Source organism: Hevea brasiliensis, chromosome 11 (genome assembly GCF_030052815.1).
Source record: "Hevea brasiliensis isolate MT/VB/25A 57/8 chromosome 11, ASM3005281v1, whole genome shotgun sequence".
Taxonomy (NCBI): domain Eukaryota; kingdom Viridiplantae; phylum Streptophyta; class Magnoliopsida; order Malpighiales; family Euphorbiaceae; genus Hevea; species Hevea brasiliensis.
The window spans coordinates 93,688,663-93,714,862 of record NC_079503.1 but is presented as its reverse complement, the minus strand read 5'-3'; the positions used below and the strand labels follow the sequence as shown (position 1 = coordinate 93,714,862).

At 36.5% G+C, this 26,200-nt stretch overlaps 1 protein-coding gene and 2 non-coding genes across 3 annotated transcripts; 1 reads left to right on the top strand and 2 right to left on the bottom strand.

The window, feature by feature from the left end:
• Positions 1 to 152: 152 nt before the first annotated feature.
• Positions 153 to 26,199, bottom strand: LOC131170355 (G-type lectin S-receptor-like serine/threonine-protein kinase B120). Its single transcript, XM_058129407.1, has 6 exons — positions 26,094 to 26,199; positions 1,878 to 1,963; positions 1,585 to 1,795; positions 1,239 to 1,479; positions 998 to 1,145; positions 153 to 875 (listed from the first exon to the last, which is right to left on the bottom strand). Exons 1-6 carry the CDS (start codon positions 26,197 to 26,199, stop codon positions 564 to 566), a joined length of 1,104 nt encoding a protein of 367 aa, XP_057985390.1. The 3' UTR covers positions 153 to 563.
• On the bottom strand, positions 4,598 to 4,703 carry LOC131170812 (small nucleolar RNA R71). The gene has a single exon (XR_009141579.1). It is a non-coding gene; the product is annotated as a small nucleolar RNA R71 (small nucleolar RNA).
• Positions 22,577 to 22,682, top strand: LOC131170974 (small nucleolar RNA R71). Its single transcript, XR_009141734.1, has one exon. It is a non-coding gene; the product is annotated as a small nucleolar RNA R71 (small nucleolar RNA).
• Position 26,200: the final 1 nt, after the last annotated feature.

Sequence of the window (26,200 nt, the reverse complement as noted above, 5' to 3'; positions counted from 1 at the left end):
ATGGAAGTCATATCCAGGATTACGAGGTCTCGAGTTCGAATATCAATAAATGAAGTTCATTTGGATCAGAATTTAGAATTTAGAATGACCAGTGGTTGACCACATTTCCTCTGATCCAGCCATAACTGCATATGATCATTTTTAATTGCACAAGAGGCCAAAACACACCATTGATATTCATCAGGCGGACAAAGACAAAGACATATGCAATTTATGTTACAGATGGAGATGGGTACATTTTGTCCTGAGCTGATCAACAAAAATTGACTTCTTATATTAAATTCTTTTCTTTGTTTCACAGATTCTGCTTCCAGAAATTGCAATTCTCATTCTCTAGGCCTGTAATGACAATGCTTCAACTCAACCCCATGTCACTCTAGTTCTGGAATTTCTTGCTAACCCACGTAGAAAAGTTAATGGAAACAAATTCCAGTATGAACACAGTAATAAGCAAGATGCAGGTCCAAAATTGACTGACAAAAACTCTACACAGATGTTGATAAGTATATTGAATTGAATTACATATAAAAATAGCGCAAAGGGAAAGGAAAAAAAAATGTTAATCATCTTCCATCAATCATTGTAACAGTCACATCATTTGAGGATACAATTTCCTGGCCTTCAAGATCGATTTCAAGTGTGTCCATGGAGGTTCTCATTGAAGCATAAGTAGGTTGCCTAGGCAATGGCAGAGTTGGATTATTGCTTTCAAGCATTAACACCACAGATGACATGGTTGGTCTTTGAACTGCAGAATCTTGCACACACAACATCCCTACTTGTATGCATTTTAATACTTCATTCTCGCAACACGAATCTCGAATTGATGGATCAACTGCCTCCATTGCTTTATCTCCGTGCCAAACTTCCCATGCCTGAGATGAACCAACAATAACCTTTTATGGATGAACATTGATAAATGGAGAATAAATGACATGAAAATTTGGATTATATCATTAAAGTAAGCTTAACTAGAAAACTTTGCAGATGTACTTACATAAGCAACGAGGCTGACATGATCAGTTAAACGAAAGCTGGTGTTCCTCCGGCCACTCACAATCTCTAATAGTAACACTCCAAAGCTATAGACGTCTGACTTGACAGAAAATAGGCCTTCCATTGCATATTCAGGTGACATATAACCACTGAAATTTCGGAAGCGACAAGTTACATTAAGCTTAATTTAATTGTTTGACAGAGCTGAATTATGAATCATCTGATAGACAATTCATACTTACTATGTGCCAACAACTCGGTTTGTGTTCAATTCATTTTGGTTTCCCCCAAATATTCTGGCCATACCAAAGTCTGAAATCTTTGGATTCATTTCCTCATCCAACAAAATGTTGCTCGCCTTTAGGTCCCCATGAATGATTCTGAGTCTTGAATCTCGATGGAGATAAAGAAGACCTCTAGCAATCCCCTCAATAATATTGAACCTCTTCTTCCAGTCTAATAATGCCTGCTTTGCAGGGTCTGCTATTGTGTTCACAATAAAATGAAAATGATTAGCAATCTATAAGAAAACTTACTTTTGTGTCTTCACATGGATTTTAAGCAAACATCAAAGTAAAAGGAATCTACCAAAAAGAAAGAATTCCAAGCTTTTGTTGGGCATAAATTCATAAAGCAGCATCTTCTCTTCTCCCTGAATACAGCGGCCTAGTAATCTAACAAGATTTCTGTGTTGTAATTTTGCAATCAGTATGATTTCATTCTTGAACTCTTCTAAGCCTTGGCCAGAGATTCTTGACAGCCTCTTTACAGCTATTTCTTCTCCTCCAGGAAGCTTTCCCTGTCATCAAAAGTTAAAAGATATATGGTTATCTTCAATCCAGAAGGTTTCCTGTCCAAACCAAACACCCTATCCCATTTACATATGCATAACCTAAGCAGGAACAGTTATTCAAGCAACGCTGGTGGCACTTGTTTTCATCATCAACCTTCAAGAAGTCGGACAAATCTGGAAGTTTTAACCCGCCAATCTTCAGGAATCCATCTGGCTTTCCTCGTTGTGTGTTAATGGAACTTGTGATTCTCCTTAAGGTTTATTGACCATCAATTAAATTTGAGATATCAATCAAACGTGAGGTCTTAATTAGCAATTATGTAAATGTCAAAATTTAATTGGTAATGATATAAATTTCAGAGTTTATTCTCAAAAATTTGACAAACTTTTTTTGACAATTAATTCTAGAAAATAATCATATTGTTATCGATATTATACACCTAAAATGCCCCAAGAACATAGTTCATTAATAAATACTTAAAGAAACATGACTTGAACCATATCATGGTTCGGATTTGCAACATGTTTCTCCTAAGTTCATGATTTGAACTCCTATTTTATGGTTCACACGCGATACTCGCCTAGCTGAACGGAAGAATTCTAGTTAAAGTGCAACTCTATCTACAGGAGATAACAATCTCTTTTGTTTGGAATGTCAAATACCACTCCTAGCTATTAGGATTCGTCCTAAACAAAAATCTATCGTTTTTACATTCTTTGTACCAAAAGGCCCATCTAAGCCTTATGTAAGTTGCTCATAGCCTCCATTGTAAGGTAGGTATGCCACTTCTTTTAGATAATTCTATACCATATTTTCGGTGCCTCTCATTGACTTAAATTTGGAAGAAGTTGCCAAATAAATCCATTTATGTTCTTGTTATTATCTCGATTTGTACCCACTAGTGGAAGTCCATGAGCAACGCTAGCGCATATTAAAAATTTTTAAAAATAAAATAGATTAAATAATCCCACAAAGGTTTCATTAATGAAAGTGTGAGAAGATTCCCACATAAAATTCATCCTAGAACATACCATTTTAGGGCTCCATGTCGAAAATGCTATAAATAGTCCCATGTCCCATTTTAGAAATTGGAGACAAGGAGCGAGAAAAGGAAAGGAAGAGGAGAGGCGGTGAAGGTCACATTCACCTTCCACACCATTTCCAATCAGATTTGGAGATTTCTTTCTTTTCTTACATTTTTCCTACATTTCTAGTGTTTAGTTTCTTGTTTCTTAGCTTAGATTAAAGCTTTATTTCCTTATAAATTCAGAATATCTTGTAAACATTATGGATAGTGAGTAGTTTACCATAGATTCTGGAGTAAGGGTTATAATATTTGAGATATTTTGTGGATTTTGATTGGGTAATTCATATTTTGTGATCTTAATGAGTTTTATTCATTTCTTGTGTGCTTAATGACATGCTTAGTGTAGGATCCCATTAAGTGATGTTCTTAATCCATGGTTGAGGCACCGAAAGGAGAAGGCCTTGTGATAGATAATCAAGGAATTGGACTTAATTAACTTAGATCTAGAAATAGACTAAGGATTAAGAGGATTCACAGATTAATTAAAGAACTTAATGGGTCTTAATTAACTCTAACTCCACGAAAGTAAGATTAGATTGATTAAGGCACTCTTTGTCTCACTCGAAAGGGAATTCAAGGGATTTAAGAATTAATCTCCTTAAAACCCATAAGTTTCATAAGATTGGATAACCAATTTAAAATCCCAAAATAGCTCGAATATGAAATCCCGAACTCCGGAATCGCCTTTTTATCATTGCTAATTTTCAATTGAATTTAATTGCTTGCCATTTTAAAATCTTGCCATATTTGAATTTGCTTATTTTAATTTGATGCAAATTTAGTTTAATCGTTACATTGTTGAATAGATTATTAATTTTGCACATATAGATTTCATACTCAAATACCCATCGATTTATTACTTTAATTTCAAGAATATTTCAATTTAGTCAACTTTTTATATCAAAAATTCAATCATTAACACAACTCCTCGTGGGAACGATATCTTTTCTATATTACTTGTACGACCCGTGCACTTGCAGTTGGGCCACATCAAGTTTTTGGCGCCGTTAGAAGTGATTGTTTGTTTTAGATTGAATTCTTGATTATTTTAGTTGTTTATAGTTTTATCTTTGTTATCTTTTCATTTTTGTATTTGTTTGTTCTTTTTCAGGTACTTTTAATCTTTTATGAGAAGAGCTAGAAGCACAAGTGACACATCCTTACTGTTCAATCCTGAAATTGAGAATTTTTGTAAAGCCAACAAGAAAGAAACCAGAAAAAGAAAAGAAGTTTTGAGAGAAACTGAATTAGAAGCAGACATGGCTGATGAAAGAATTAGAATTGGTGGCGGCAATGCTAGAAATGGTCAAAACAATGAAACTATAGCCCAAGGTGAAGAAGTTGTAAATGTTAATGTGCCTAGGGGAAGTATGATGGATCATGCTTTTCCTCGTTTTGATGCCTTGAGAGAGAGCATAGCAAGACCAAGAATTGATGCAAATAGTTACAAGATGAATTTTGGAGTTCTTCAAATGATTCAAAACTCCCAATTTGGGGGACATCCTTCTGAAAATCCACACACACATCCGAAGAAGTTTGCTATGATCTGTGACATGCAAAAACAACACAGTGTCGATGATGCAGCAAGATTGAAGCTATTCCGTTCTCTTTGAAAGATAGAGCATTGGATTGGCTTGATTCTTTACCTTACAACTCCATTACAAATTGGGAGCAACTCAGATGCATTTCTTACACAATATTTTCCACTGGAAAAACTCAAGAATTGAGGAATCAAATGACGACTTTGGACCAAGAGAAGATGAAACTCTCTATGAGTCATGGATGAGATGGAAGGAATTAGAGAGACAATGCCCACATCATGCCATTACGAATGGATGATAAACCAGAATTTTACACAAATGTCATACGCAATTAGAGGGATTATTGATGCTCAAACAGAGGAGAATTTATTATGAAGCATGAAGATGAAGCTTATGAGCCGTTGGAGAAAATTGCAAAGAAAACACATCTTTGGAGTAGTCCAAGAGGACCAACTCCAACTCAAAGGAGGCAAAATTTGTTGGAATGTATGATCTTGATCCATTCAACATGATTAATGCAAAGTTTGATGCACTTACAAATGTCTTGGCTAAGAAGATGGAAGACTTAAGTATGTTGGTTAGTTCATCATCATCATCGGAAGTTCACAATAAGTGGCTTCACGAGAGGAACTACGGTATGGAGTAAATTATGGTGAGCAAGCTGCATATGTTGGTAATTATGGAAACAAACAAATGGGGAATCCTTATTCTCAAACTTATAATCCAAATTGGAGGAATCATCCCAACTTTTCATGGGGAAATCAGCAAAGTCAAGTTCCAAATCAAAATTTTCAACCACAACAGCAACAAGGAATTCCATATCAGCAAAATAGGCAACCATTGCCTAATTTTCAGCAGAAAAATATGAATCCTCCACCAAAACAGCAAGAACAAAGTTCCACCACAGAAGCTTTATTACAACAGATTCTTGCTAACCAAAATAAGCATGATGAGGAGATGAGAGAGATGAAAGCAAGGCTAGAACAGATGCAAACACATAACAGAATGCTGAAAAATCAGATTGCACAACAAGCATCTTCCTCAGGTACCAAGTCTTTTGGAAAACTTCCAAGTCAACCAGAAAACCCAAGAGAGCAGTGTCAAGCTATTACTTTAAGAAGTGGGAAAGTTGTAGATAATGAGAATAGTGAAAAAAATGAGAAAAGTGAAAATAGTGAGAAGAGAGAAAATGAGAAAGAAAATGAGGAGAGTGAAAAATAAGAAAGTGCAGAAAAATGTAAAGAGAAAATTGAAGAGAAGGAAGAGAAGTATATACCTCCAGAGCCCTACAAGCCACAACTTCTCTTTCCACAAAGATTTCACAAAGCCAAGCTTGACAAGCAATTTGGAAAGTTTTTAGAGGTCTTGAAGAAGCTATACATAAATGTGCCGTTTGTTGATGCTCTTTCACAAATGCCCTCTTATGCAAAATTCTTGAAAGAAATTCTCTCAAACAAGAGGAAACTTGAAGATCATGGCAGTAGCTTTGGCGAGGAATGCGGTGCTATCCTCCAAAGGAAACTTCCTCGAAAGCTCAAGGACCCAGGGAGTTTTTCAATTCCATGCCACATTGGGGAATCATGTTCTACAAAAGCTCTATGTGATTTAGGGGCTAGTGTTAGCCTTATGCCCCTCTCAATTTATGAGAAACTCAATATGGGAGATCTTAAGCCAACCCACATTTCTCTTCAGTTAGCTGACAGATCAATTAAGTATCCTGAAGGGATTTTGGAGAATGTGCCTCTGAAGGTTGGGAAGTTCTATATACCTGTTGACTTTGTCATTTTGGACATGGAAGAGGATTCTAATATTCCAATTATCTTGGGAAGACCCTTTCTAGCAACAACAGGAGCATTGATTGATGTTAAGGGAGAAAAATTGACTCTTAGAGTTGGTGAGGAGCAATTGGTTTTCAATATTAATAACACTATGAAGAAGCATCATTCTGAAGCTGATACTTGCTTGATAGTTGATATTATTGATGAGTTGGTTGAAGAACACTTCAGAAAGAAATATCCAAAAGATCCACTTGAAAATTGTTTGGTTCATGGAGGAGGCATAGACTATGACAACCCTCATGTGGCTGCATATGCTCAACATTTAGAGGGAAGTCCACCATTCATTTCTGCCCCAGTTTTTCAACTCACACAAAAGGAAAAAGCAGAATCTAAGCAACCATCATTCAAGGAAGAAGATGCACCTAAGGTAGAACTTAAGCAACTTCCTTCTCAGCTCAGGTATGAATTTCTTGGCACCAATAACACTTATCCAGTAATTGTAAATGCAAACTTGAGTACCTTAGAGGCTGATAAGTTGTTAAGAGTGTTGAGACAATTTAGGAAAGTCTTAGGATATACCATAGATGACATTAAGGGAATAAGCCCACACTTTTGCATGCATAGAATCAGTTTGGAAGAAAATTGTAAACCATCTATTGAACATCAGAAGAGGTTGAACCCAAATATGAAAGAAGTTATTAAAAAGGAAATTTTGAAGTTGCTTGATGCAGGGATCATATATCCTATCTCAGACAGTACTTGGGTGAGCCCAGTACATGTTGTCCCAAAAAAGGGTGGAATGACAGTGGTCAAAAATGAAAATAATGAATTAATTCCCACCAGAACAGTGACTAGTTGGCGAATGTGCATAGATTATAGAAAATTAAATGTTGCCACTAGAAAAGATCATTTTCCACTTCCCTTCATTGATCAGATGTTAGAAAGACTGGCTAGGCATTCTTATTTTTGCTATTTAGATGGATATTCAGGTTTTTTTCAAATCCCTATCCATCCAAATGATCAAGAGAAAACCACTTTTACTTGTCCATATGGAACCTTTGCTTATAGGAGGATGCCATTTGGGTTGTGTAATGCACCAGCCACTTTTCAAAGGTGCATGATGGCAATCTTCTCAGATTTTATTGAAGACATAATGGAGGTTTTTATGGACGATTTTTCTGTTTATGGATCTTCATTTGACATATGCTTGGCTAACCTTTCTAAAGTTTTGCGATGTGCGAATCTTGACTTGTGTTAAAGCGGGAAAAGTGTCATTTCATGGTTCAGAAGGGATAGTGCTTGGACATTTGGTGTCTAAGGAGGAATAGAGGTTGATAAAGCCAAAGTTGAAGTGATAGAGAAGATGGCTCCTCCTACCAATGTCAAAGGAATTCAAGTTTTCTAGGACATCTTTGGGTTCTCTGACGCTTTATCAAGGATTTTTCTAAAATAGCTAAACCTTTGTCTAATTTGTTAAGTCATGACATACCATTTGTATTTGACCAAGAGTGTTTGGATGCCTTTTGCGAGTTGAAGCAAGCTCTTATCATGCACCAATCATGCAACCACGATTGGAGCCTACCTTTTGAAATTATGTGTGATGCTAGCAACTATGCGATTGGAGGTTCTTGGTCAAAGAAAGGACAAAAGGCTTATGCTATTTATTATGCTAGTAGAACACTGGATGAGGCTCAAACAAATTATGCAACAACGAAAAGGAATTCTTAGCAATTGTCTTTGCATTGGAAAAGTTCGGACCTTACATTATTGACTCAAAAGTGGTTATATTTTGGATCATGCACCATCGGTATTTGCTCAGTAAAAAGAGGCTAAACTTAGGCTCATTAGGTGGATCGATGCTATAAGAGTTTGATTTGGAGATTAGAGATAAGAAGGAGCTAAAAATGTAGTTCTTGATAATCTTAGTAGGTTGAAATTGGATGATGAAGAATTGGATGAAATCCTATTGATGAGTTTTTCTTGGATGAACAACTTTTCTCTCTTGTTGCTAAACTACATTGGTATGCGACTTTGTGAATTATCTATATTGTTGAGTTTTACCTCTAGGTATGACATGTAAACAAAAGAAAAAGATATTGCATGAGGTGAAGTTTTATAGATGGGATGATCCTTTACTCTTTAGGAGATCTTTGTGATGGTTTAATAAGGAGATGTATTCTGATGATGAGACCACAGTATTATGCATCATTGCCATGCTTGATTATGGAGAACATTTTGGAATCTCTAAAGCGACTAGTAAAATTTTGCAAGCTGGTTTCTTTTGGCCAAATCATTTTAAGGATGTGAGGAAATTTGTGTTAGAATGTGATAAATGTCAAAGGAGTGAAAATTTGTCAAAAAGAGATCAAATGCCCTTGAATGATATTCTTGAAGTAGAATTATTTGATGTCTGGGGAATAAATTTTATGGGGCCATGTCCTCGTTCATTTGGTAATATATACATTCTAGTTGGAGTTGACTTTGTGTCTTAGTGTGTGGTAGCTATTGCAACTCCAACTAATGTTGCTAGGGTGGTAGTGATATTCTTGAAGAAATTTGTCTTTAATAGATTTGGAGCTCTAGAAGGTAATTAGTGATGGGGTTCCCATTTTTGTAATAAGCAATTTGAGAGCTTAATGAGGAAGTATGGTGTAGTGCACAAGATAGCTACCCCATACCATCCTCAAACTTCAGGACAAGTTGAGATTTCTAACAGAGAGCTCAAACATATCTTGGAGAAAACAATGAGCAATTCTCGGAAAGATTGGTCTGTCAAACTAGATGATGCTCTATGGGCATATAGGACTGCTTACAAAACACCTATAGGAACAACTCCCTTTAGGTTGGTGTATGGTAAGTCTTGTCATTTACAGTGGAACTAGAACATAGAGCATATTGGGCCATTCGGACCTTAAATTTTGATCTTAAGCAATGGTGAGAAAATGTTATTGCAACTTAATGAGCTTGAAGAATTGAGGATGGATGCTTATGAAAGTGCAGTATTTACAATGAAAGAACTAAGGTTTGGCATGATAAGCATCTTAGGAAGAAGGAATTCAAAGAGGGTGATTCAGTTTTGTTGTTCAACTCAAGATTGAAATTGTTCCTGGAAAACTTAAATCAAGGTGGGTGGTCCATATAGAGTTTCTAAGGTTTTCCCTTATGGAGCAATTGAAATTTGGAGTGAAAAATCTGGGAATTTTAAGGTCAATGGGCATAGATTGAAACATTACATAACTGGAGACCCAATAAAAGGAGCAAGCTGTTACAAGCTCTCCAATCTCTCACCTCTTTTCAGTAAAATACATGAAAAGTCCAGCTAAGGACTATAAATTAGCCCTCTTAGGAGGCATCCCCAGTTTCTTTTATTTTCCTTTTTGTTGATTTACTTTTATTTTCATTGCTTTTGTTTTTATCTTAAATCTCCCCAAATTCAATTTTTGACATTGTTGAATCTTGTCACTTGTAGATGTATTTCAATGGAGGAAGGTTGGTGAACTGCTGGGGAGTGACCCTTAACACAAATTATGTTCTTTAAATCTCCTACAAATTGATTGATTTTCTTTTGCATAACTTTTGTGCGGTCTGCTACAGTTTTATCTGAGAGAGGAAAAATGAAATTTGCAGTGAGGAAAGGTCTGACAAATGAATTATGCTCTTGGGTTGATATCTGGTATATGCGAGCAAAAAATGACATTTTGCGACAAGGAAGGGTCTGCAGATTATTTATGTTCGTGGTGAGGTTGGGTGTGTAACTTTTAAGTATTTGTGCTTATAATGTTAATATGGTGGTAAGTGAGTCATTTTTACAGTTTTGAACTTATTTGGGTTGTGGGATTCAAGGTGGATATGCTTTATTTTCTTGGCATGACTTGGGAAGTCCATTCTCATTTATGGATAAATGCAACTTTATGCAGATTTTATTGAGTTTTAATGTGCTAAATGTTGATTTCCAAAATTTGAGTCAAAATGGCATGGGTCACAAATGCCTTTTATGCATGATTCACTTTTACAAGCATGTGTGATGTAATTTTGATGGATTTTGTATATATTGATGTGTTTTTGGTGATAATTTCTCATGATTTATGCTTAATAGAATTATATTTCTTCATTCTAGGGTATTTTTCACACTTGCAAATCATTTTCCATTGCAATCTCAATCTTGTTGAATTGTGCATAAGCAACTGCATAGCTTATGCAATCCTGCATAACTGATGCGTCCCAACCGCAAGTGCACGGGTCGTACAAGTAGTATAGAAAAATATCGATCCCACGAGGAGTTGTGTTAATGATTGAATTTTCGATATAAAAGTTGACTAAATTGAAGTATTTAAAATAATGAATTAATGGGTAATGGAGTACGAAATCTAAATGTGCAAATTTAATATTCTATTCAACAATGTATTAATTAAACTAAAATTGCATCAAATTGAAATAAGCAAGTTCAAATATGGCAATATTTAAAATGGCAAATGATTAAATTCGATTAGAAATTAACAATGGTAAAAAGCTGATTCCGGAGTTCGGGATTTCATATTCGAGCTATTTTGGGATTTTAAATTTGTTATCATATTTTATGATACTTATGGTTTTTAAGGAGATTAATTATTAAATGCTTTGTATTCCCTTTAGTGAGACAAAGAGTGCCTTAATCAAACTAATCCTACTTTCGTGGAGTTAGAATTAATTAAGACCCATTAAGTTCTTTAATTTATCTGTGAATCCTCTTAATCCTTAGCCTATTTCTAGGTCTAAATTAATTAAGTCCAATTTCTTGATTATCTATCACAAGGCCTTCTCCTTTCGGTGCTTCAACCATAGATTATGAACATCACTTAATGGGATCCTATACTAAGCATGTCATTAAGCATACAAGAAATGAATAAAACTCATTAAGACCACAAAATATGGATTACCCAATCAAATTCCACAAAATATCTCAAATATTACAACCCTTACTCCAGAATCAAAAGTAAACTACTCACTATCCATAATGCTTACAAGATATGATGAGTTTAAATGGAAATAAAGCTTTAATCTAAGCCAAGAAGTAAGGAATTAAACACTAGAAATGTAGGAAAGTGTAAAGAAAGAAAGAAATCTGCAAATCTTAGTTGAAAATGGTGTGGAAGGTGAAGATGGCTCTTCAAATTCTGCTCAGCCCCTCTCCTTTTCTTCTTTGCTCCTTCTCCCCCTTTTTTTCTCCAAAATGGGAAAATGAGACTATATATAGCATTTTTCTGACATGGAGCCCTAAAATAGTATGTTCTAGGAGGAATACATTAAGGGAATCTTACTTGACTCATTAATGAACTCTTTATGGGATGCATAAGTGGGTGCATAAGTTATCTGATCCCTTATGCGATTTCAGCTGATTCTGGGTCACTTATGCGGTTGCATGACTTAGTGCATAGGTTATGCACAATTTCGTGAATGTGCATAAGGGAGGTGAGAATGTGCATAAGCTATGCGGTCTCCTTATGCACATTTAATGGTTACAGAGCAGTGATCTTCCTCCTTATGCAGATCTGCATAGCTTATGCGCAAGTTATGCAGTTTGGTCAATGCATATTTCATCTTGAAAACTTGTTTTTGACATCTTTTTCTGTAGAAGACACTCCTCAATGGCAAAATTCTCTTTAGTCTTTTAAAAACACCATTTTTCCTACAAAACAAAGTAAAAATTACAAATTAATGAAAAATTGACAACTATGAAAAACTAACTAATTAACTAATGAAATTAGCTAAAAATGACTAATAATCAAATAAAAAGGTTATAAAATTAGACCTAAATGACTATGCAAAATGTATGCATCAAATACCCCCAAACTCAAGCTTTTGCTTGTCCTCAAGCAAACTTAAAAATGTAATGCAAAATTTTTAGGGGTGCCTTATCCAAAGAGTTATGAAAATTACCAATTGAAGTAACTTAACACACCTTCAGCCATACCAGCAATCCATATACCCATCCTTCAAAATACAAAGAATTTAATGCTTATCCAAGCTTTCACTGCTTAGCCATTAAGTCAATTATCATTCAAAAATCCCCAAACCAACCAATCAAAAGAGAGAGTCATGCTCAAAAGAAATTCTAGAACAATCAATAGTCAAAGCGTCTCTATATGGAATGATGGAATTGAATGAATGAATGAATAGTTTTCCAATCCCATAGGCAAATTCCCTACTTCTATCTCCACTAATGTAGCAAGTACTATCAAGAGATCAAAAGTCTTTTTTTAGGGATGTAATGGGGCTATGGGGTTCAAAATGAGGCTAAGAAGAAAGATGGGTAAAAATGATTCAAAGCATGAGAAAATTTTGCAATTTTGAAACATAAGGTACACTTTATTATGTATATATATATATATATATATATATATATATATATATATATATATATATATATATATGTTTTTTTTTTATATATATATGGGAGAGAGAAATACACAATGAGGATTTTCAAGTGCTAGCATAGTTTACAAAACACATAAAAATGGAGGGACATTTTGATACTTTAACTTGTATTTTGCATTTTCTTTTGATGATTGTCCCTAAAATTGCCACCCCCAAACTCATTTCTTTTAATACTTTGGGTGGATTTCTTTCATTTTGAATGACAATGGTGAAAAGCACATATACTAGCACTTTTACAAGGTGACAAGCATTTCTTCTCCCTTTTATTGTATTTTTTTTCTTTTCCCTTTTTTTTTATTTTTTTATGTACCTAATATTATGAATAATTATTCTCATGAAAAGGGTTGGAGTGTTTGGTTCATTGGCTAGGTAGCAATAAGGGATTCAAGAAAAATTAAGGATAAAAGGCTCAAAAGGGGTTTGCAAGGGTCAATTTTAATTAGGAAAAGGGCCAAAGATTTAAAATGAGAAGGTTTAAATCAAAGAATGCCTAATCATCTCTCTTTTCAAGTACAAGCTGGTATTTCGCCTTGAAAGGTTTAGAAAATTTGTTCTAGGATTGGTGAGACATCATTTGACTACCTTATATCCAATAATTCCTTCTAAACACTCCAATCTCTAAATGACTAGTTGGGTGGCTTTTTGGCTAAGAAGATATAGGCAAGGGATAGACACTTCAAAACTTTGCACTTTTTAGGAAACTTTCAATCCATAAACCCAACTAAAAGGTGAGTCAAATCACTCTCATAGGCACATTTTCAATACTCAAGGGATTTGGCAAAAGATTTTAATGCATGGTGCATGATTCCTAAAATGAATAATGCATGAACTAAATGGAGGGAGTCTATTTGTATGCAATTTGTACAATTTCTAAGTGATGTATAATGTGTGTAAATGTGTAATGAATATGTATGTATGGATGTATACGTAAAATATTTACAATATATGTAAATGAAATGGGATGAGATGCTCTTATACTCAAAATGTGAAAAATAAAGCTAAAAATCAAAATATGCACCCCCAAATTCAAAATTAGACATTGTCCTCAATGTCTCAAGCGATAGATAACCAAAACTCAAAGCAAATAATATTGACCAGAATTGTAAAAAGTAAGAGCAAAAGAAAGAGTTACAGTATGAGAATTCAAGATAAAGGGATGCATAAGAAGGCACAGGTTATGCGAGTTAAGTCTTTGTCGAGCATGTGCATAGGTAAGGTGCATAAGCCATGCGATCTTGCATAAGATGCAATATATGTTGCATAGGCTATGCAGACAGTTGCATAAGGAAATACAACACATGCGATTCTGTAAATGCGAGAAAGAGTTGCACTGAGCTATGCAAAAGTTGTGCATGAGGAAATTCATAGTATGCGGTGTATACAAAAGCTGCTGCATGGGAATTGGCAAGGGGAAATGTACAACCAGCAGTAGAAGTATTGAAATATAGACAGAGTATGGGCAAATATGTACAAAAAGGCAATAAGTGCAAGAAAAAAAAATCAAAGAAGACTAATGTAATAGCTATCCAATAAAACTTCAAAAGAAAGCAATTTAAAAGAAACTAATTGAAACAAACAAACATAAGCCCAAACAAACTATAAATGATTGAACATATTTACAAAAAAGGTCCTACAAGATTGAACAAAAGTAAAATAAACACGAATCTATGTCTATTGATTTTCCTTTGTCCAAGGATGTTGCTAAGGGGCTGGTGGCTGCTGTAGATTTGTCGAAATGATGGTCTTTGGAGGAGGTGATGGAGGTGGGGTGGCATGCCCAAAATATCATGAGTTGCTTCACCATCTCCTTGATTCTTTCTGTTTGTCCACTGGTTTCCATGACAAGGTCAAATAGCTGATCATGTGATCCTTTAGTGTATCAAGACCCTTTGTCAAGCTTCCTATCCACAAAGAATATATCATCACTAAGCCTTTCAAGATAGGTGAATAAGGCTTTAGTGTTGAATGCGAGGAGTCTTTGTGGATGAGGAAGGTTCATCTGTAGGTGGTATGGGTGAGAGGTAGCTGGAATGTCTGTGTAGGGTGAGGGTGGGGTAGGTGTAGTAGGGTCTTTGTGGAGCGTGTGAAAGGTTGGGTTTCTGGTTGTGCAATAGGCTCAGTTTCTGCTGCAGGGTGGACAGTATCAAAACATGACAGATTGAACCCTGTTTTGGTTAAGTGTGCAGTATCAAAATATGAAGTGTCCTCAAGTGCTGGTATTGAGTGCTCTGCAGGATTAAAACCAAAATGCTTGGCTATGTGGTGATAAGCCCACCCAAAACAATATCACCTATGGATTTGGTGGCAATGTGCAGCACATGTTCACAAAAGAAGTAACCAGGAGATACCTTAACTTTGTGAAATGCACACCATAACATAAATAGTTCAGATTTTCCCACAGCACCAGAACTAGTCCCTCTGCCCAATATGGTGCTAGCCATCAGCCTATGAATAAACCTAAGTGCAGGGTCAAGGATTTGGGATGTTTTGGATCTTCCAGCAGAGAAAGTTTGAGGTTGGTTTGTTATGATTCTCCAAAATTGGGCAGGATTCCAAATGCCCTTGTTAGCTACCTCTACTCCAGTATGTGGTACTCTAAATAACCCATCAATTGCAAAACCAAAAATGCTATGAAATTGGTCTAATGACAGTTCTCTATTTTGCCCCAAGCATCTAAATTTCATAATTGGCTTATGGTCTATATCATGCAAATTCAGGGTAGCAGAGAATGAAGAAATAAACTCCAAAACTAGAATTGGATAAACTACCTCTTGCTTATGCACAAAGTCTGTCCAACCCATACCATCAAGAAATGTAACTACATTGTCAAATAAGCCAAGAGATTGTAAAGCATCAGCAGATATATACCTAGTGGGTTGTACCTTCCTATCCTTAAGGTGCTTAAAAGCTGCTTTTTGAATCGTATCAGGGAGAGGCCAGGGTAGCTTTGATACAAATGAGGATGCCGAAATTGTCTTTTTGCTGGAAGAGGGTGTAGAGGCTGGAGCTTTTGGCTTTTTGGGAGGCGGTTCTGACAATGGGGTGGGTGGGTCTTTGCGTTTAGACAGAGGAGGAGCAGAGGACATGGGTCGCACGGATTTTGACCTGATTTTGCATTTGTATGTGGTTGGGGGAGGTGGTGGGGGTGTCGTTTGTGGTGGAGGATTGGAAGTGGGGTGTATCGATGACAAAGGAGAGACTTCGAGAGGAGAAGCGGGGCGGGAATGTGGAGGGGAATCCATTGCCGATGGAGAAGAGATAGGGGGAAATGAAAATGTAGGGGGGAATTTAGGGTTTTCGTGATGAGAGTGCTAGTGGAGAAGATGGGAGAGAGACGGCGAGAATGCCGGAAGGAATGGAGGTTGAAGGGCGGTCGTGGGGTGAAGAGTCGGGAAGTGGAGGTGGGAAGTTTTGTTTGCCGAAAATGAATTTGAATCGGGTTTGTAAGAGACTGCATAAGGGGAAAATGATTTATGCATAACCTGTGCACTCTTTTGTACATGTTTCAGAATGATTTAAACTTCAAAGAAATGGCTTATGCACAAGTGCATAGGTCATGCACTGTCCTTATGCATGTTTCGGTGACCCTTGAAATGTTGAGGAGCGAAGTCATGCGGGAGTGCATAAGTTATGCACTCCCCTTATGCATCTCTCGGCAGAAGTGGTGTTTCAGAGAATTGGGTCATGCAGAAGTGCATAGGTTATGCACTCTACTCATGCACTGTTCGGCAATTTTTGGAATTTTGGTTGGTGGTCATGCAGATGTGCATAAGCTATGCACTCTGCTTATGCACTCTTCGGTGGGTTTTGAAATTCAGAATTTTTGGTTATGCAGAAGTGCATAAGCTATGCACATTGCTTATGCAGGTCTCGGCAACTTTTGGAATTTTCTGATTTTTGGTCATGCAGAAGTGCATAGGTTATGCACTCTGCTTATGCACCCCTCGGCAAATTTGTATTTTTGGAGTTCTTGGTTATGCGGAAGTGCATAACTTATGCACCTTCCTTATGCACCCCTCGGCAAGATTGATTTTTCTGGGTTTCTGGTTATGCAGAAGTGCATAGGTTATGCACTCTGCTTATGCACCCTTCGGCAGAATTGGAGTTTTGGATTTTTGGTTATGCAGAAGTGCATAAGTCATGCACTCTCCTTATGCAAACTTCGGTAGAGAGAGAAAATGAAGGATTTGAAGTTATGCAAATGTGCATAAGTCATGCACTCACCTTATGCAAGTTTTGACAGATATGAAATTTGACAAAATGAGGTTATGCAGAGTTGCATAAACTATGCACTCTCCTTATGCACTTGCAATAAAGGTGAAAAATGGCAAGAATTGTGGTTATGCAGGATTGCATAAGCTATGCAGTTGCTTATGCACAATTCAACAAGATCAAGAATGCAATAGAACATGGATTGCAAGTGTGAAAAATACCCTAAAATGAAGAAATATAATTCCATGAAGCATAAACCACAAGAAATTTTCACTAAAAACACATCAATATATACAAAGTGTATCAAAAAGGCATCACACAAGCATGTAAAAATGGATCCTACATAAAAGACCTTTGAGAACTATGCCATTTTGAGTCAAATTCTGCAAATCAACATTTAGCACATAAAACTCCATAAAATTTGCATGAAGTTGCATCTAACCACAAATGAGAAATGAACTCTCCAAGTTTTGCCAAGAAAATGCAGCATTTCTACCTTGAATTCTACAACCCAAAGAAGCTCAAAACTGCAAAAATGACTTACTTACCACCATATTAATATTATAAGCACAAGTATTAAAAAGTTACACACCCAACCTCACCAAAACACAAGCCATTTGCTGCAGACACCCTTTTTGCTGCAGAATGTACATTTCCTCTGCATAAACCAGATTGCAGCTCCTGCACAGGTTATGCAGCAAAAACTTATCAGTTCTTTTGAAGGACAAAAATTTTTTTCAAGTTAAGAATTACTTTGCCAACAGTTCTGACCTTTCTTCATTGAATTACATCTACAAGAGACAAAATTTAACAATGTCAAAAATTGAATTTGGGGAGATTCAAGATAAAAACAAAATTAATGAAAATGAAAGTAAATCAACAAAAGCAAAATAAAGGACTTGGGATGCCTCCCAAGAGGGCTATTTTATAGTCCTTAGCTGGACTTTTCATGAATTTTACTGAAAAGAGGTGAGGGATTGGAGAGCTTGTAACAGTTTGCTCCCTTTATTGGGTCTCCAGTTATGTAATGCTTCAATCTATGCCCATTGACCTTAAAATTCCCAGATTTTTCACTCCAAATTTCAATTGCTCCATAAGGGAAAACCTTAGAAACTCTATATGGACCAGTCCACCTTGACTTAAGTTTTCCAGGGAACAATTTCAATCTTGAGTTGAACAACAAAACTAAATCACCTTCTTTGAATTCCTTTTTCCTCAGATGCTTATCATGCCAAACTTTAGTTCTTTCTTTGTAAATACGGGCACTTTCATAAGCATCCATCCTCAATTCCTCAAGCTCATTAAGTTGTAACAACATTTTTTCACCAGCTTGCTTAAGATCAAAATTCAAGGTTTGAATGGCCCAATGTGCTCTATGTTCTAGCTCCACAGGTAAATGACAAGACTTACAATACACCAACCTAAAGGGAGTAGTTCCTATAGGGGTTTTGTAGGCAGTCCTCTATGCCCATAAAGCATCATCTAGTTTGATAGACCAATCTTTCCGAGAATTGTTCACTGTTTTCTCCAAAATATGCTTGAGCTCTCTGTTAGAAATTTCAACTTGTCCTGAAGTTTGAGGGTGGTATGGGGTAGCTATCTTGTGCACTACACCATACTTCCTCATTAAGCTCTCAAATTGCTTATTACAAAAATGGGAACCCCCATCACTAATTATAGCCCTAGGAGCTCCAAATCTGTTCAAGACAAATTTCTTCAAGAATTTCACTACCACTCTAGCATCATTAGTTGGAGTTGCAATAGCTTCCACCCACTTTGACACATAGTCAACCCCAACTAAGATGTATCTATTACCATATGAAGGAGGGAATGGCCCCATAAAATCTATTCCCCAAACATCAAATAATTCCACTTCAAGAATATTATTTAGGGGCATTTGATCTCTTTTTGACAAATTTCCACTCCTTTGACATTTATCACAATTCAACACAAATTTCTTCACATCCTTAAAAAGATTTGGCCAAAAGAAACCAGCTTGCAAAATTTTACTAGCTGTCTTAGAGATGCCAAAATGACCTCCATAATCAGAAGCATGGCAATGATGCAAAATACTCTGTACCTCCTCTTCAGGAATACATCTTCTAATTAGACCATCACAACATCTCCTAAAGAGTAAAGGATCATCCCATCTATAAAACTTCACCTCATGCAAAAACTTTTTCTTTTGTTGCCATGTCATTCCTAGGGGTAAAACTCCACAAGATAGATAATTCACAAAGTCTCAGATACCAAGGTAGTTTAGCAACAAGAGAGAAAAGTTGTTCATCCAAGAAAAACTCATCAATAGGGATTTCATCCAATTCTTCACCATCCAATTTCAACCTACTAAGATTATCAGCAACTACATTTTCAGCTCCTTTCTTATCTCTAATCTCCAAATCAAATTCTTGTAGCATCAGAATCCACCTAATGAGCCTAGGTTTAGCCTCCTTTTTACGGAGCAAATATCTGATGGCTGCATGATCTGAAAATATAACCACTTTTGAGTCAATAATGTAAGGTCTGAACTTTTCCAATGCAAAGACAATTGCCAAAAATTCCTTTTCAGTTGTTGCATAATTTGTTTGAGCCTCATCCAGTGTTCTACTAGCATAATAAATAGCATAAGCCTTTTTGTCCTTTCGTTGACCAAGAACAGCCCCAATTGCATAGTTGCTAGCATCACACATAATTTCAAAAGGTAGGCTCCAATCAGGTGGTTGCATGATTGGTGCAGTGATAAGAGCTTGCTTCAACCTGCAAAAGGCATCCAAACACTCTTGGTCAAATACAAATGGTGTGTCATTACTTAACAAATTAGACAAAGGTTTAGCTATTTTAGAAAAATCCTTAATAAAGCGTCTGTAGAACCCGGCGTGTCCTAAAAAACTTCGAATTCCCTTGACATTGCTAGGAGGAGCCATCTTCTCTATCACTTCAACTTTGGCTTTATCAACCTCTATTCCTCTGTTAGACACCAAATGTCCAAGCACTATCCCTTCCTGAACCATGAAATGACACTTTTCCCAATTTAACGCAAGGTCGATTCGCACATCATGCAAAATTTTAGAAAGGTTAGCCAAGCATATATCAAATGAAGATCCATAAAGCAGAAAAAGTCGTCCATAAAAACCTCCATTATGTCTTCAATGAAATCTGAGAAGATTGCCATCATGCACCTTTGAAAAGTGGCTGGTGCATTACACAACCCAAATGGCATCCTTCTATAAGCAAAGGTTCCATATGGACAAGTAAAATTGGTTTTCTCTTGATCATTTGGATGGATAGGGATTTGAAAAAAACCTGAATATCCATCTAAATAGCAAAAATAAGAATGCCTAGCCAATCTTTCCAACATCTGATCAATGAAGGGAAGTGGAAAATGATCTTTTCTAGTGGCAACATTTAATTTTCTGTAATCTATGCAAATTCGCCAACTAGTCAACATTACGTGGGAATTAATTCATTATTTTCATTTTTGACAACTGTCATTCCACCCTTTTGGGACAACATGTACTTGGCTCACCCAAATCATGCGAGATGGGATATATGATCCCTGCATCAAGCAACTTCAAAATTTCCTTTTTAACAACTTCTTTCATATTTGGGTTCAACCTCCTCTGATGTTCAATAGATGGTTTACAATTTTCTTCCAAACTGATTCTATGCATACAAAAATGTGGGCTTATTCCCTTAATGTCATCTATGGTGTATCCCAAAACTTTCCTAAACTTTCTCAACACTCTTAACAACTTATCAGCTTCTAAAGTACTCAAGTTTGCATTTACTATTACTGGATAAGTGTTATTAGTGCCAAGAAATTCATACCTGAGCTGAGAAGGAAGTTGCTTAAGTTCTACCTTAGGTGCATCTTCTTCCTTGAATGATGGTTGCTTAAATTCTGCTTTTCCTTTTGTGTGAGTTGAAAAGCTGGAGCGAAATGAATGGTGGACTTCCCTCTAAGTGTTGAGCATATGCAGCTACATGAGGTTGTCATAATCTATGCCTCCTCCATGAACCAAACAATTTTCAGTGGATCTTACGGATATTTCTTTACGAAGTGTTCTTTAACCACTCATCAATGATATCAACTCTCAAGCAAGTATCGACTTGAATGATGCTTTTTCATAGTGTTATTAATATTGAAAACCAATTGCTCTTCACCAACCCTAAGAGTCAGCTTTTCTCCTTTCACATCAATCAATGCTCCTGCTGTAGCTAGAAAGGGTCTCCCCAAGATAATTGGAATATTAGAATCTTCCTCCATGTCCAAGATGACAAAGTCAACAGGTATATATAACTTTCCAACCTTGGGGCACATTCTCCAAAATTCCTTGAGGATACTTGATTGTTCACACCAATCAAGAGAAATGTGGGTTGGCTTTAGATCTACCATGTTGAGTTTCTCATAAATAGAGAGGGGCATAAGGCTAACACTAGCCCCTAAATCACATAAGGCTTTTGTAGAACAAGACTCTCCAATGTGGCATGGAATTGAAAAACTCCCTGGATCCTTAAGCTTTGGAGGAAGTTTCCTTTGGAGAATAGCACTACATTCTTCTGTCAAAGCTACAGTTTCATCATCTTCAAGTTTCCTCTTGTTTGAGAGAATTTCTTTCAAGAATTTTGCATAAGAGGGCATTTGTGAAAGAGCATCAACAAAGGCACATTTATGTAAAGTTTCTTCAAAACCTCTAAGAACTTCCCAAATTGCCTATCAAGCTTGGCTTTGTGAAATCTTTGTGGAAAGGGAAGCTGTGGCTTGTAGGGTTCAGGAGGTATATATTTCTCTTCCTTCTCTTCAAATTTCTCCTTACATTTTTCTGCACTCTCTTGTTTTTCACTCCCATCAGTTCCTTTCTCATTTTCTCTCTTCTCACTATTTTCACTCTTCTCATCATTTATAACTTTACCACTTCTTAAAGTAATAGCTTGACACTGCTCTCTTGGATTTTCTGGTTGACTTGGAAGCTTTCCAAAAGATTTGGCACTTGAGGAAGATGCTTGTTGTGCAATCTGGTTTTCCAAAGATACATTGTGTGTTTGCATCTGTTCCGACCTTGCCTTCACCTCTCTCATCTCCTCATCATGCTTATTTTGGTTGGCAAGAATCTGTTGTAATAAAGCTTGATGGTGGAATTTCATTCTTCTTTGTTTTGGTGGAGGGTTCATATTTTTCTGAAAATTAGGCGGTGGTTGCCTATTTCTTTGATATGGAACTTGACTCTGCTGTTGTGGTTGAAAATTCTGATTTTGAACTTGATTTTGCTGATTTCCCCATGAAAAGTTGGGATGATTCCTCCAATTTGGATTGTAAGTTTGAGAATAAGGATTCCCCATTTGCTTGTTTCCATAATTACCAACATATGCTGCTTGTTCTCCATAATCTATTCCACAGCTGGAAGTTTCCTCTGTATAAGCCACTTGTTGTGAACTTCCAGCTGATGATGTTGAACTAACCAACATACTCAAGTCTTCCATCTTCTTAGCAAGGACATTTGTAAGTGCATCAAACTTTGCATTAATCATGTTGAATGGGTCAAGATCATACATTCCAAAGACTTGTCTCTTAGAGTTGGAGCTGGTCCTCTTGGACTGCTCCAAAGATGAGTATTCTTTGCAATTTTCTCCAATAGCTCATAAGCTTCATCTTCATGCTTTATAATAAATTCTCCTCCTGTTTGAGCATCAATAATCCCTCTGATTGCAGGAGTGACATTTGTGTAGAAATTCTGATTTATCATCCATTTCGGAATGGCATGATGTGGGCATAATCTCTCTAATTCCTTCCATCTCATCCATGACTCATAAAGAGTTTCATCTTCTCTTGGTCCAAAGTCGTCATTTGATTCCTCAGCTCTTGAGTTTTTCCAGGTGGAAAATATTGTGCAAGAAATGCATCAGTGAGTTGCTCCCAATTTGTAATGGAGTTGTGAGGTAAAGAATCAAGCCAATCCAATGCTCTATCTTTCAAAGAGAACGGGAATAGCTTCAATCTTGCTGCATCATCAGACACTCCAGGTTGTTTTTGCATGTCACAGATCATAGCAAACTTCTTCAGGTGTGTGTGTGGATTTTCAGAAGGATGTCCTCCAAATTGAGAATTCTGAATCATTTGAAGAACTCCAAAATCCATCTTGTAACTATTTGCATCAATCCTTGGTCTTGCTATGCTCTCTCTCAAATCATCAAAACGTGGAAAAGCATGATCCATCATACTTCCCCTAGGCACGTTTGCATTAACAACTTCTTCCCCTTGGGCTTCATTTTCATTGTTTTGACCATTTCCAGCATTACCAACACCAATTCTAATTCTTTCATCAGCCATTTCTGCTTCTAATTCAGTTTCTCTCAATGCTTCTTTTCTTTTTCTGGTTTCTTTCTTGTTGGCCTTACAAAATTTCTCTATTTCAGGATTGAACAATAAGGATGTGTCACTTGAGCTTCTAGCTCTTCTCATAAAAGATTAAAAGTACCTGAAAAAGAACAAACAAACACAAAATGAAAAGATAACAAAAATAAAACTATAAACAACTAAAATAATCAAGAATTCAATCTTAAACAAACAACTCCCCGGCAACGACTCCAAAAACTTGATGCGTCCCAATCGCAAGTGCACGGGTCATACAAGTAGTATAGAAAAATATCGATCCCACGAGGAGTTGTGTTAATGATTGAATTTTCGATATAAAAGTTGACTAAATTGAAGTATTTAAAATAATGAATTAATGGGTAATGGAGTACGTAATCTAAATGTGCAAATTTAATATTCTATTCAACAATGTATTAATTAAACTAAAATTGCATCAAATTGAAATAAGCAAGTTCAAATATGGCAATATTTAAAATGGCAAATGATTAAATTCGATTAGAAATTAACAATGGTAAAAAGGCGATTAGGAGTTCGGATTTCATATTCGAGCTATTTTGGGATTTTAAATTGGTTATCCAATCTTATGAAACTTATGGGTTTTAAGGAGATTAATTCTTAAATCCTTTGAATTCCCTTTCGAGTGAGACAAAGAGTGCCTTAATCAAACTAATCCTACTTTCGTGGAGTTAGAATTAATTAAGACCCATTAAGTTCTTTAATTAATCTGTGAATCCTCTTAATCCTTAGCCTATTTCTAGGTCTAAGTTAATTAAGTCCAATTTCTTGATCATCTATCACAAGGCCTTCTCCTTTCGGTGCTTCAACCATGGATTATGAACATCACTTAATGGGATCCTACACTAAGCATGTCATTAAGCATACAAGAAATGAATAAAACTCATTAAGACCACAAAATATGGATTACCCAATCAAATTCCACAAAATATCTCAAATATTACAACCCTTACTCCAGAATCAAAAGTAAACTACTCACTATCCATAATGCTTACAAGATATGATGAGTTTAAATGGAAATAAAGCTTTAATCTAAACCAAGAAGTAAGGAATTAAACACTAGAAATGTAGGAAAGTGTAAAGAAAGAAAGAAATCTGCAAATCTTAGTTGAAAATGGTGTGGAAGGTGAAGATGGCTCTTCAAATTCTGCTTAGCCCCTCTCCTTTTCTTCTTTGCTCCTTCTCCCCCTTTTTTTCTCCAAAATGGGAAAATGAGACTATATATAGCATTTTCTGACATGGAGCCCTAAAATAGTATGTTCTAGGAGGAATACATTAAGGGAATCTTCTGCCAGCTCATTAATGAACTCTTTATGGGATTGCATAAGTGGATGCATAAGTTATCTGATCCCTTATGCGATTTTCAGCTGATTCAGGTCACTTATCTGTTTGCATGACTTGGTGCATAGGTTATGCACAATTTCGTGAATGTGCATAAGGGAGGTGAGAATGTGCATAAGCTATGCAGTCTCCTTATGCACATTTCGGCTGGTTCTGGAACAGTGATCTTCCTCCTTATGCAGATCTGCATAGCTTATGCAGCAAGTTATGCACAGTTTGGTCAATGCATATTTCAGCTTGAAAACTTGTTTTTGACATCTTTTTGCTGTAGAAGACACTCCTCAATGGCAAAATTCTCTTTAGTCCTTTAAAAACACCATTTTTCCTACAAAACAAAGTAAAAGTTACAAATTAATGCAAAATTGACAACTATGAAAAACTAACTAATTAACTAATGAAATTAGCTAAAAATGACTAATAATCAAATAAAAAGGGTTATAAAATTAGACCTAAATGACTATGCAAAATGTATGCATCAATAACCACAATTCTTGCCATTTTCATCTCTGTTGCAAACCGCATAAGGTAGTGCATAGCTTATGCAACTCTGCATAGCCACATTTTTGTCAAATTTCATACCTACCGAGACTTGCATAAGTGTGTGCATGACTTATGCACATTTGAATGACTTCAAACCCTGCATTTTCTCTCTCTGCCGAAATCTGCATAAGGAGGGTGCATGACTTATGCACTTCCGCATAACCAGAAACTCTGAAATCCAAAATCTGCCGAGAGGTGCATAATCGGAGTGCATAGCTTATGCACAACTGCATGACCACTTTTTCGAAACACCAAAACCTGTCGAGACCTGCATAAGGAGGGTGCATGACTTATGCACTTCTGCATGACCACCAACCCAAAATTTCAAAACTTGCCGAGAGGTGCATAAGCAGAGTGCTTAACTTATGCACTTCCGCATGACCAAAAACTCTGAATCCCAAAACTTGCCTAGACCTGCATAAGGAGGGTGCATGACTTATGCACAACCGCATGACCACCAACCCAAAATTTCAAAACCTGCCGAGAAGTGCATAAGCAGAGTGCATAGCTTATGCACAACTGCATGACCACATTTTCCAAACACCAAAATCTGCCGAGACCTGCATAAGGAGGGTGCATGACTTATGCACTTCTGCATGACTTATGCACTTCTGCATAACCACAAACCCTGAAAATCAAAACCCACTGAAAAGTGCATAAGCAGAGTGCATGACTTATGCACTTTTGCATGACCTATTTCTCTGAAATCCAAAACAAGCCGAAATTTGCATAAGTTAGTGCATAAGCTATGTACTCTTGCATAATCAGTTTTTCACACTTTTTTATCACCCACCGAATCATGCATAAGTTATGCACACTCACTTTTCACTTATGCAGTTTTTACACAAACCCTGTTCAAATCAAATTTCTTTTCGGCAACCATTTTTCCCACCTCCACTTCCCGACTCTTCTGTTCACGACTGTCCTTCCACTTCTATTTCTCCCGGCATTTTCCCTCTTATTCTTCTCCACTCATCTCTCCGCCGCATTAACCCTAGCTACCATCTGCATCTTTCATCTTCCCCCTCACCTCTTCCATCCTCACCATCGGGAACCATGGAGTCGCCCCTTCATTCTCCTCAAACTTCCCCTCTCCAGGTTTCGCCATT